This window comes from Acinonyx jubatus, chromosome A2 (assembly GCF_027475565.1).
Source record: "Acinonyx jubatus isolate Ajub_Pintada_27869175 chromosome A2, VMU_Ajub_asm_v1.0, whole genome shotgun sequence".
Lineage (NCBI taxonomy): Eukaryota > Metazoa > Chordata > Mammalia > Carnivora > Felidae > Acinonyx > Acinonyx jubatus.
The window spans coordinates 162,482,918-162,495,404 of NC_069383.1; the positions used below are offsets into that span (position 1 = coordinate 162,482,918).

General features: G+C 56.4%; 1 protein-coding gene and 1 long non-coding RNA gene across 4 annotated transcripts; one reads left to right on the forward strand and one right to left on the reverse strand.

The window, feature by feature from the left end:
- Positions 1–1,341: 1,341 nt before the first annotated feature.
- Positions 1,342–5,107, reverse strand: LOC106975496 (uncharacterized). Its single transcript, XR_001430321.3, has 4 exons — positions 4,839–5,107; positions 2,348–2,451; positions 1,646–1,789; positions 1,342–1,482 (listed from the first exon to the last, which is right to left on the reverse strand). It is a non-coding gene; the product is annotated as an uncharacterized LOC106975496 (long non-coding RNA).
- Positions 4,425–12,420, forward strand: STAP2 (signal transducing adaptor family member 2). 3 transcript variants are annotated; one of them, XM_027049205.2, is made up of 14 exons: positions 4,425–4,801; positions 6,836–6,916; positions 7,065–7,136; positions 7,289–7,411; positions 8,368–8,424; positions 8,910–9,010; positions 9,208–9,342; positions 10,177–10,246; positions 10,336–10,438; positions 10,562–10,636; positions 11,563–11,718; positions 11,805–11,906; positions 11,984–12,058; positions 12,286–12,420. In XM_027049205.2, the coding sequence occupies exons 2-14, from the start codon at positions 6,866–6,868 to the stop codon at positions 12,372–12,374; spliced, it is 1,209 nt and encodes a 402-aa protein (XP_026905006.2). In that variant the 5' UTR covers positions 4,425–4,801; positions 6,836–6,865; the 3' UTR covers positions 12,375–12,420. The 3 variants fall into 3 exon arrangements, with proteins under 3 accessions (XP_026905006.2, XP_026905005.2, XP_026905008.2); XM_027049204.2 differs by lacking the exon at positions 6,836–6,916 and having other exon boundaries at positions 4,426–4,801; XM_027049207.2 differs by lacking the exons at positions 6,836–6,916; positions 11,984–12,058 and having other exon boundaries at positions 4,426–4,801.
- Positions 12,421–12,487: the final 67 nt, after the last annotated feature.

Genomic DNA, 12,487 nt, shown 5'->3' on the forward strand with positions numbered 1-12,487 from the left:
GCGGAGCCGAGTTGGGTGTTCGCGGGTCGGTTTCAGTGCCGTCCTTTGTCCCTGGCCCCTGGCCCAAGACCTTTGCTCCGAGGCGCAGCGGCACCTCCCAGGACTAGGAGTCCCCAGGCCCTGGCAGGGCTGCAAGCCGGGGGTGGGGCCTTTCCGAAACTGCTGGGAGTTACGGGCTCGGCTCAACCCCGGACCGGTGTACTCCGCCCAGTTTGGAAGCGGGGACGGGACGTTGAGGGGGCGGGGGGGGGGGGGGGGAATGTTATGGGACGGTGGTCTGCAATCAACGCACCTGGCTCCAGATCCTGGTCCACCACATCCCAGCCCTGTGACTTTGGCCAAGTGGCTCCGCGTCTCTGTTTCACCATGGGGACGATCATGATGACTCCCTCAAGGTTGTTAACGAATGGGGCATCACAAGAATTAAGAGCTGGACAAATGGGAATTAATACTCTTTTTTTGTCAAGCCCACGCCTCCTGCTGCAATTTCCCCACACAGACACCCCCCACCGCAGGTCCAGCCACCAACTGGGCATTCCCCAGCAGCCCTGGACTCTTGACCTCAGTTTAGTCCCCCATGTCCTTGCCCACGTTCCTTTGACTCTGTTCCCCAAATCCTGGACCGGACCTCCTCCTCCCAGCTGGGCCCTGGTCAGCACCTTGAGCCTCAGACCTCTATACACAGCCTCCACCTCATCCACCTTCCACACTGGCCCCAGAGGGATCTTACCAAAATGCAACTGTGACCACCTCCCTCCCCTACTCTAAATCCTTCTATGGCTCCCATTGCCTTTGATAAATACAATTAAAACAAACTGCTGTGACCTTATTAACCATTTATGGCGCCCCCTTTTGAAAAACTTTTTAACTAAATTTAATTTTTTAAAAATATTCATTTTTGAGGGAGAGAGCAAGTGTGAGCACTAGTCGAGGAGAGGCAGAGAGAGACAGAATCCCAAGCAGGTTCCACACCCAGTGTGGAGCCTGATGCAGGGCTCTATCCCAGGACCCCGGGAGCATGACCCCAGTCGAAATCAGACACTCAACTAACTGAGCCACCCAGGTGCCCCATGGCATCCCTTTATGGCAGGCATTGTTATTAACTTTATTAGTTCATCAGATGAAAAGATTGCCAAGTCACACGGCTCTTGAGTGGATTGCAAAGGCTATTTTTTGCTATGTGTATAAAGTCCAGGCTGCCCTATAATGATTAAGGAAATTGAATTTGTAATTTTAAGACTCCTCAAAAATAAATCTCCGTGCCCACATGGAGAATTGTACCAAAGATTCAAAGAATTGACACCACTTTTTAAAAAATGTCTTCCAGAAGCTTGAAGAGGAGGGAACATTTTCCAATTCATTTTTTTTTTTTGAGAGAGAGAGAGTGCGTGCGTGAGCGGGGGAGGAGAAGAGAGTGAGAGAGAGAAAAGAGAATCCCAAGCAGGCTCCACACTGTCAGCGCAGATCCCTTCTCAGGGCGAGCTGAAATTAAGAGTCAGACACTTAGGCGACTGAGCCACCCAGGCGCGCGCCCCCCCACCCCCCAATTCACATTCCTCATGATTACAGGCACGCACGCACACACAAAATCGCTAACAAAATACTAGGAAGTAGAATTTGGCCATATATAAAAAGAATTACACACCATGACTGAGTGGGGTTTACTCCAGGGATGCATAGCGGGTTCAGTATTCAAGAATCAATCAATCAATGTTAGCCATCATATTTAACAGGCTGTGGTCGTGGAATAACGGTTCCCTAAAGATGTTCACATTCTAATCCTCAGGACCTGTAAATATGTTAGATTACATGGCAAAGGGGATTTAAGGTGCAGATGGAACTTAAATTTCTAATCAACTGCCTTGAAAATAAAGAAATTAGCCTGGATTAGCTGGGTGGGGGCGATGCCATCACAGGGGTCCTTAAAAGCAGACGACAGTAGTCACAACAGAAGAAATTCGGAGTGATGTGATGTAAGGATTCTGCCTGTATTTGCTGGTTTTGGAGATGGAGAAAGGGGACCATGAGTCAAGGAACCCAAGAAGCTTCTAGAAACTGGAAAAGGCAGGGAAATCGAGTCATCTTCTGAGCCTCCTGAAAAGAATGCATCTCTGGCAACCCCTTGATTTCGGTTCTGTGAGATCCACGAAATACATTTGTGTCGTTTTAAGCCTCCACGCTTGAGGTAATTTGTCAGAGCAGCCACAGGCAACTAATGCGCAAACTAAGGAAGAAAGGTCTCCGTCAAGATCATTTCAACGGATACAGAAAAGGCATTGGACAAAACTCAACACCCATGCATGGTAAAAACTCTCAGCAAACTAGAAACAGATGGAAAGCAACTCACTTGCAGTTAACATTGTACTCGATGCGGAAAGACTAGACGCTTTCCCCGTAACAGAGGGAACAGGGCAAGGAGGTTCACGCTCGCCACCCGTATCCAACGCAGTCCTGGAAATTCCAGCCAGTGCAATAAGGCAAGAAAAGGAAATGAGGGGCATACCGATTGGAAAGGAAGAAATAAAACTCGCCCTGTTTGCAGATGATAGGATGGCCTTCCTAGAAAATGCCAAGATGCGAACAGGAATACCTCGTTCTAAGGAGCTTCACTTTATTCTGCTTCACAAATAGTGCCTTTTTTTTTTTTTTTAACAAATTGAAGGTTTGCGAAAACCCCACATCAAACGGCACCGCTTTTCCAACAGCATTTGCTGACTTTGTGTCTCGTTTTGGTAATTCTCGTACTATTCCAAACATTTCCATTATCATTGTATACTTCTGGTGGCTCATGGGAAGAGGGCAAATTATTAACAGTACCGGGAATTTGGAAGTTGTTTCCAACCCTCATGGATGACGCTGAGAGAGAGGCAAACCAAGAAACGGATGCCTTAAAAAAAATTTTTTTTTTAATGTTATTTATTTTTGAGAGAGTGAGTGAGCGGGGGAGAGGCGGAGAGGGGGACAGATGATCTGAGGCGGACTTGGCACTGACCGCAGAGAGCCCAGTGCGGGGCTCAGACTCACGAACCTTGAGATCATGACCTGAGCCGAGGTTGGACACTTCAACCAACAGAGTCACCCAGGCGCCCCTTAAGAAACAGACTTCGGTGCGCCTGGGTGGTTCAGTTGGTTAAGCATCTGAGTCTTATTTTTGGCTCAGTTCATGATTTCGAGATGTGTGACTTCGAGCCCCGGGTGGAGTCGGGCTCCAGGGTGACAATGGGATAGTCTCTCTCTCTCTCTCTCTCCCCCTCTCTGCCCCTCCCCTGCTCACACATGCTCTCTCTCAAAAGAAAAAAGAAAGAAGAGGGACAGAGGAAGAAAAGAATGAAGGGGAAAGGAGAGGAGGGGAGGGGAGGGAAGGGACTCTTAACTACAGAGAACAAACAGCTGGTTACCAGAGGAGGGGGTGGGGATGGGTGAGATAGGTGATGGGGACGAAGGAGTGCACTTGCCCTGATGAGCACTGGGTGTTGTATGGAAGGCAGTGTTGAATAACCATATTGTACACCTGAAACTAACATTACTGAAATTTAAATAAAAGCTTCAAAGATTTTTTAAAATGTTTATTTGGGGGAGGGGGGCAGGGGCAAAGAGGGAGGGGAGACAGAGGATCCTAAGCGATCCTAAGCGGGCTCTGTGCTGAGAGCAGAGAGCCAGACGCAGGGCTGGAACTCAGGAGCTGTGAGATCCTGACCTGAGCCTAAGTCCAAAGGTTAACCGACTGAGCCACCCAGGCGCCCATAAATACACTTTTTTAAGTACAGTCTACCTCCCAACGTGGGGCTCAATCGCATGACCCCAAGATCAAGAGTCTTCTCGTACACGTCCCACTGAACCAGCCAAGAGCCCCTTAAATAAAACCTTTAAAAATTTTTTTTAAGGTTTATTCGTTTTTCAGAGGCAGAGCGTGTGGGGGGAGGGGCAGGAGAGAGGGAGACACAGGATCGGAAGCAGGCTCCAGGCTCCGAGCCGTCAGCACAGAGCCCGACGCGGGGCTCGAACTCACGGACCGCGAGATCAATGCCTGAGCTGAAGTCGGACACTTAACAGACTGAGCCACCCAGGCGCCCCTTAATAGATATTAAGGCGCCCCTTAGATAAATTTTTTTAAAAAATGGAGACGCCTGGGTGGCTCAGCAGTTGGTGGCTCAGTTGACTCTTGTCAGAGTTGACATCTCCTGTCTGCTCCCAGTGACACACAGGTGCGATTCCTATCAAAATCCCAGCAAGATTTTTTTTTTTTTTTTTTTTTTTTTGTAGATTTAGGGAAGATTGGTATAGCAGGCAGGCAGCGTAAGGGGCACGCAGACCTTCATGCGATGTCCCTGTTGTGTCCTCTCTGGACACACGCACTGCCACGCGGGCACCAGGCTCCTCCCTTTCTCACATCCAGACCTTTGCTTAGGCAGGTCCCTCCTCCCGGTGCGCCCTCTGCCCAGTCCCTGCTCAGCACTGAGAGCCTCCCAGTGGCTCCCTCCTCCCCAACTCCAGCGGGCCTCCCAGACTTCTTGGGGAGACCAGAGAGGCTGGGATTTCCCTAGGACCTGCCTGGCCCAGCACCCGCCCAGCACCTGGCAGGGGAGGGAGCTGGGGAGCTGACAGAAGAGAAAATTCCCCTGGAACCGGTTTCTCTGCTTCCTGGCCCAGCTGGGGCACCCACCCCGGGGAGAGGCCAAGGCCAAAGACCCGGGCCACCATGGCCTCAGCCCTAAGCCCACCCCGGGTCCCCAAACCCAAAGGCGCTCTACCTTCACACTACTACGAGAACTTTCTGGAGAAGAAGGGACCCTGTGACCGGGTAAGGCACTGCTGGGCTCCTAGGTGGCTGCACTCACCTCTCTGAGCCTGGATCTTCACATCTGGCCGAGGGGGCGGGGAGGGTAGTGGCTGGGGCCGGGCGCCTGCTGGGGGTGCTGGAAAAGGTTCTGCCCACCCTCTGCCTGTCTCTGACTCTGGTTTATCTCTTTCTCTGTGTCTCTCCCTGCCTGTCTGCCTCCCTCTGTCTCCCTCTTGGTCTCTCTTCTCTTTCTCTTGGATACAAACAGATCAGGGACTTCCCCCAGGAAGTGGAAAACCTTCTGGCTCCCAGGTCCCAGCCCCACACTAACCTTGAGCCTCAGCTGCGGGGGTGGGGGGGTCAAGGCCAGGAGAGGTAGCTGAGGGGGCCGCATCTGGCAGGACCAGACGGATGCAAGCCCAGTCCCTCCTTCCCTGAGGCGCCCCACCCCCCACACTTGTCTCATCTTCTGCTACAACCCAAACACCCACCCACTGAGTTCCCTGGCCACCCCCACCGCCACTGCAGATTGCGGTCCCCTCCTCCTTTCCTTGTGCCTCCAAGTGCCCACCCCCCACCGCCCCCCTCAGGCCTACACACCATCTAGGCCACAGGGGTCCCCATGTCTTCCTGACTCCCAGGCCTTGTGCAAGGGACTCTCCATCGTTGTGCCTCGGTTTTCTCTATTACACAATGGGTATAGTAGGGCCGTAACCATGGTTACTGGAGAAGGGGTCTGGGGTCCTGACTCTGCAAGCACTGTTCACTGGTATTAACTCACCCAATTCTTTCAGCGGCCTCTGCGGTAGGTTCCTCTTTATCGCCATTTCATGGGTGGGGAAACTGAGGCACGGAGAGCTTAAATACCTTGTGCAATGGCGTATAGTGGGTACACGACAAAGCAGGTCTGACCTGCTGAGTTTAATCACTTACTGCTCTGCTCCCAGGGCCGAGCACATGGTAAGTCCTCAGTAAATTGTCAGTTAAATGTATCTACGGACAGATGGGTAGGTGGATGGATGGATATGTCGATGGTTGGACAGACATAGAGACGGATGGGTGGGTGGGTAGATAAGTGGATGAACAGATGGATGGGCAGGCAGATGGACAGATGGACAGATGGACTGATGATGGCTACTGGGCATCAATATGAAAACTATCCTCATTATCATTACGGACTAATGAAAGTACCCCCTCCTCCCGGAAGTCTTCCCGGATTTCCCAGTTGGAGGGCCTTTCTCCAGATCTCAAGGCCTAGGGTTTGTCCCTTTCGGGGTACTGATTACTCTTCCCTGGAAGATTTAGTATCTATGCTTTTTTTTTAGTTTTTAAACGTTTATATATTTTTGAGAGACAGACAGTGTGTGAGTGGGGGAGGGGCAGAGAGAGAGAGGAGGGAGGCACAGAATCGGAAGCAGGCTCCAGACTCCGAGGAGCTGTCAGCGCAGAGCCCGACGCGGGGCTCGAACCCACGAACTGTGAGATCGTGACCTGAGCTGAGGTTGGACGCTCAACCAACTGAGCCCCCCAGGTGCCCGAGTATCTATGCTTTCTATATTCTTCTGGAAGACAACCTATTTAGAAACAGAAGCCATGTCCCAGGTAGTATTTTGCCTCTTCAACAGAACTGGGTGCAGAGTAGATGTTCAGGGAATATTTGCTGGAAAAAAACAAAACAAACCCATTCTCTTACCATCTGGGCTGCATCAGCCCCCTTGGACCACCAGAGAGTTAGGACATTTGTAATTCAGAATCCTGGGGGCAAATCCTGAATCGGCAATAACTTCTAGAGTCCAGAACCTTGTGAAATTCTGAGACCGCAGACTCAGGCCCACAGGAGATCCCAATAAATATTTACGGGGTGGACAAGGAGAAGGGGGTGTATGTGTGTGAAAATGGGTACATAGATGGGTGGGTGGGTGGGTGGGTGGACGGTTAGTTCAACTTACTCCTGGATCTCCTACCTCTGTACACTGGCCAGGGGCGGGGCGGAGGCGGGGCGCTGCTCTGCATTCCCCATTCCATCAAGGAGGATTCTTTGGTCCTTTCTCAAAGAACAACAGATCCCCATAAGTTGGGCCATGGATGGGGAGGGCCTCCCAGAGAAGGCAACGTTCGTTCAAAGACCCAAAGCAGGTGATGAAGGAAACCGTGATGATCTGGGGAAAGAGTCTCCAGGCAGAGGAAATGGCCAGTGCAAAGGTCCTGAGGCAGGAGTGGGTGCCATGGAGGTACCCGGATTTCCCTTCTCACCTCCTTCTCTTTCTCTACCTTTGGTCCCCAGGATTACAAGAAATTCTGGGCAGGCCTCAAGGGTTGCACTCTCTATTTCTATAATAGCAATCGGGACTCCCAGGTAAGGAGGGGAATGAGCTGGTCGCCCCCCCCCCTCCCCGCCCCCCTCCTTTGACCACAGGGACCAAGCATAGAGGGCGGGTGTTTCGGCCAAGCCAGAGGGCCTGGGGAGCCACAAGCCTGGCGCTCAGACCCCTGCTTCCGGATCCCCAGCACGTGGAGAAGTTAGACCTAACGGCACTTGTGAAGCTCACAGATGACCCACCCTGGGGAAGCTCCCAAGACCCAGGCATCCATTTCAGCCTGGTCCTCCGGAACCAGGAGATCAAGTTCAAGGTAGGCCCCTCCCTCCTTGTCACACTTACCACTAACACACACTAGCATGGAGTCGCACGGAGGCTACCGCTGGGTTGGGTGACACTGGCCGAGTCACTTGACTTCTCTAGGCCTTGGGTTCTTCACCTGCAAAATGGGACAGTACATAGAGAGGAGCCAGAACAGCACGCGAGCCACAAGGATGGAACCCCCCGCCCCCGCCATCGTTCAACCTTGCAGCTAAGGTTATCGAGCGCCTCCCGTGTGCCAGACATTCTCCTGGTTGCAGTGAACAGGACAGTTAAAACTCGTCACCGTTGTGGAGTTTGCAGTGGAGCGGGGAGGCACACAGTACACAATACAAATGCGTAAAACATATCTGGAGGGGCAGACGGCAGGAGACGCTTGGAAACAGTGCTAGGGAAAGGACAGGGCGCGCTCAGGGTTACCATGTTAAACAGGGTGACCGGGGAAAGCCTCACCGAGACCCGCAGGTGAGGGAACCGGCACGTAGATACCTGTGCAAAGGCTCTTGTGTGTCTGAAGAGCGGGGAGGAAGAAGAGGAAGAAGAGGAGGGGGGAGGGGGGAGGAGCAGGAGGCTGCTGGGCAGAGGGAGGGAGGGGGAGAGACGGAGGGAGGAGGGCAGGGAGGGGACAGGGCGTGGGGTGCAGGGCTTTGTGGGCCCTAGGGAGGACTTGGCTTTTACCCCAAAGCAGACGGGAGCCCGGGGAGGGTTTAGAGCATTGGAGATACAGGATCTGATTTGTATTGTTTTCAAACTTGACGTAGTAATATTAAAGAATTTATCCCACTTTCCTGAGGACGTATGTCCAGACATCCTGAAGTAACCCGGGTCCCAACTCGTTTAATCTTCAAAAGAACCCTTGGAAAACAGTGGCTATTATTCCTCGTTCCCATTTCACAGATGAATTGACCGAGGCTCATTGCCATGGGCTCTTTTTCTGTCCCTCCGCAGGTAGAGAGCCTGGAGTCTCGGGAGATGTGGAAAGGCTTCATCCTGACGGTGGTAGAGGTAAGACTGGGTGCCTCCTCGGGGACCCCTCTTTTCTCCTTCGACGTCACAGTCCTCAACCAGGCCCCCAGAGTCTCCTACACGGGTCTCACGCTGGCGGCCTCTGAGCCCAACGCAGCCCGCAAACGGCTTCTGTTTTTGCCAACAGTGTTAAAACTGTGAAAGTGATCTGCCACTATTTAAGAGCCAGGAGTTTTTGTCAACATTCCTGATCTCTGCTTTAGTCCTTTGTCCCCTGTCTGGCCCCGCAGCCTGTAGAGTTTTGAGAGCCTACATTCGAGCATCTAATCTGTCCTTCCCCTCCCTGAAGTCTCTTCACCCCTGCCCTGAGGAGGCGCAGCGTCGCTCTGGAGCCCCCAGGCCCGGGTTCCCATCCTGGCTGCCTGGGCCCGCACCCCGACCTCAGGGTGTCCCCTCGGTGACGCGGGCACCAGCCGCCCGTGCCCTGACGTCCAGGCGCCCTCGGGTGCCTCATCTCCCCTCAGCTCCGCATCCCGTCCAACCTGACCCTGCTGCCCGGACACCTGTACATGATGGCCGAGGCCCTGGCCAAAGAGGAGGCGCGCCGCGCGCTCGAGGTGCCCTCGTGAGTGCCCCGCCGGGCCGCGCAGCCCCGGGACCGCGGCGGGCGGAGGCGCGGGACCCGAGGGGCGGCCGGCGGGGTCTGCGGGGAATCCCGTCTTCCGGGGCAAGGTCCACGTGCCGGGGGCGGGGCTCCGCGGGAGGGTGTGGCCGCGCCCCAGGGGCGGGGCCTGCGCGGAGTGAGGGACGCGTCCGCCCCAGCTGCTTCCTGAAGGTGAGCCGGCTGGAGGCGCAGCTGCTCCTGGAGCGCTACCCCGAGTGCGGAAACCTGCTGCTGCGGCCCAGCGGGGACGGAACGGGCGGCGTGTCGGTCACCACCCGCCAGACGCTCAATGGGTGCGCATGCGCGGCGCCGGGATGGGCGGAGGAACGCGGTCTCCGGGGGGCGGGGCCAGAGTTCTGGGGGGCGTGGGATCCCGAGGCCGGCCCCTCCCGGAATGGGGGTGGGGTCCACGTCTGGGGGCGGAGCCAAGAGCCGGACGGAGGACCCCTTGCGGGGGAGCGGTTAGATCCTGAGGCGGGGGCGGGACTCTATAGATGAGGTCAGACCTTTGGGTGAGGATGGGCTCTTCGGGGCGGAATCGGGGCCGGGTCTGGACCTCCGGAGCAAGGAAGAAATCAAATCCATGGGTGGTGACCAGCCCTTTGGGCGGAGTCAGGACTTGTGGGTGGAGTCATAGGCCGGTCTTCCCCTTGAACCAGGGTGGTTGAATCAGGCTTTGGAGGTCCACTTTGGGGACGGATCAGAGCCTGGCCCTAAATCCTTCTTTGGGATAGCCAGGTGAAGGGTAGGGCCACATCGAAGGCGGAGTTAGAACCCACGGGGCGGGGCCAGAGGAGGGGCGGGGCCTCCCGGGGTGGAGCCATCGGGGCGTGGCCCTCCACATCGAAGGCGGAGTTAGAATCCACGGGGCGGGGCCAGAGGAGGGGCGGGGCCCATCAGGGCGTGGCCCTCCTTAGGTGCAGTGCCAAGACAGCGGCGGGGTCTTCCTGGGGGGCGGGGGTGTGCAGTCAGTAGAGGGCCTGATTCTCCCGGGAGAGTCACGCCAGGTCCGGGCACGGTCACTGTGCGGAGGACCAGGTTAGCCCCTCCGTGGGGGCGGAGCCAGGACGAGGGGCGGGTTCCTCCTGGGCCTGCGCCAGCCCCCTCACTCACCACTTCCTGGGCAGGTCGTCTGTGGTCCGGCACTACAAGGTGAAGCACGAGGGCCCCACGTATGTGATCGACGTGGAGGAGCCGGTGAGCGTTGGGCTGGGGTACTGGAAAACGCGGGGGGGGTCTGCGCCCCTTCCCCAGCAGCCCTGACTGCGACCTCTACCCGCCTCCAGTTCTCGTGCGACTCACTCGACGCAGTGGTCAACTATTTCGTGACACGCACCAAGAAATCGCTGGTGCCCTTCCTGCCAGACGAGGACTATGAGAAGGTGCTAGGTGAGTGCGGCCTCAGGGAACTCCGGGAACCCAGTACGTGCCTCTCCCTCCCCTGCCCCCACGGGGCACCCCTGGATCAACCCCCAGCCGCCGCGCCTCCTCTAGGACCACTCTCTGTTCCAGGCTACATGGAGGCGGATAACGAGAACGGCGAGAGTGTGTGGGTGGCACGCGAGGCCCCCGCGCCCCGAGGCCCAGGTGATGCCCCCGCCCTGCAGCCACCGCTGGGCCATAGTGCAGAGAGACCTGGGACCCACATGGCGCCGCCCGTGTCCAGTCTTGGACCCAGAGTTACAAGGACCCAGAAGTTACCCAGACCCTGCCCTCCGGGTTGTGGAGGGGGGGACAGAGCTGGACACACTTCCAGCCCTGTGGGGTTGAACCTGGGGCTGAAGACAGCGGTGCCTAGAGTTGGGGAGAGAAAGGGGGGAGGCTTCCTGGAGGAGGCGGTGTTTGCTTAAGGCCTCAAAGGATTTCAGTAGGTTGAGATGGGCAATGGAGGGGACGGAGGGCTCACCTGGAGCGACATCTACCCAGAGATGGGAACCGGGGTGGCTATTGAGAAAGGGGTGGGGGGGGATACCGTTTACAAGGCGGGAAGAAGATGCTAGGAAGGCCTCTGGGCTGAGCAGACGCTGGGGGGCCCCTTGTGCACAGTGGGCACGAATGTGCACACATACACACGTGAACACTCACAAACACGAATTGCGTCCACCTGCACAAGCAGCTCACGTGCAGACACGTGCACGGACAAGGGCTCCGCACATGCACGAATACTCGTGTCACACGATTACCGTCCCGTGTGGCACACATACACATACCTTAAGCCACAATCACGTGTGTGGACACGAATGCTCACTGGCGAGCACAAATTTGGACACGTATAGGCACGTGGGTGCACACGCTAACACAGACAAATACTAGCACCCTCGCGGTGTCAGGCACGTATCCACGCATTCAGGTGCGCGTACAAACCCTCTGCCTGTATTCAACTATGCAAATTCACTCGGTGTGCCAGATTATGCGACACAGGGACACAGACACCGACTCCTGGGTGAGCGTGTGTAAGAACCACGCATGCACAGGGTCACACGCGTGAATCTGGCAACTGCGTTTCTCACCAGGTCCCGCACCCCCCTCCGGTGGCCCCAGGCAGCTGCCTCCCGTGCCTGTCACACCCGTGTCGAGCCCGAACAAGCTCACCCCACTCCCGAACGAGGATGAGAACTACGTGATCCCCATCGCACACACCCCAGCCGCCACCTACGTGAACGGGGACGGTAGGTGGGGGCGGGGGGGAAACAGGGACAGGGGAGGAGGCTGAAAGGTAGACGTGACGTGACGTGCCACACCTTTGTCCACACAGTGCCTTCCCCTAGTTGGCCGGTCATCCGGAAGCCCAAGAAGGTGGCAAAGGCTCAGGCAAAGCCTCCAAAGCTGCCAAAGCCACCCGTTGCGCCCAAGCCAGGTAGGGGTCCCGCCCCCAAGCCCTTCCCTTGTCCGGTGGAGAGCCGGCCTCAGTCCCTCCTCTGCCCCCTCCTCCAGAGCCCCAAGGCCTCAACGGCGGCCTGGCCAAGAAACTGGCGGGCAACTCAGCGCAGGCTTTCTTCCCCACGACAGGTGAGGCGTTTGGGGGTCCGTGTGGCCCGTGACCCGTACTGTCACGCGGGACCCACACTCCGAAGGGCCCCACGCTTGGCTTAACGCTGTGCGGTCTTGAAACCCCTCAAGGCTTTTGAATGGATTTTCATTTTTCACGGGGCCCCGCAGATTCTGCGGGTGGGGTGGGGGGACAGCGTGGGCTGGGGACCCCTGATGCGGCTGAAGTCCCCCCCCCCCCCCACCAGGCCTGGCGGATTTGACCGCCGAGCTGGAAGAGAAACTGCGGAGGAGACGGGCGCTGGAGCACTCGGCCGGACACGCTGGGGACCTGTGAGCCAGAGAGACGGACCCCCCCCTCCCAGAATAAAAGCTCAAGTGACCCCAGGGCCTCTGCGTCTGGCCTGGCGGAGGAGGGGGGGGGGGGCGGGAGGCAGTGGGGGTCTGGTA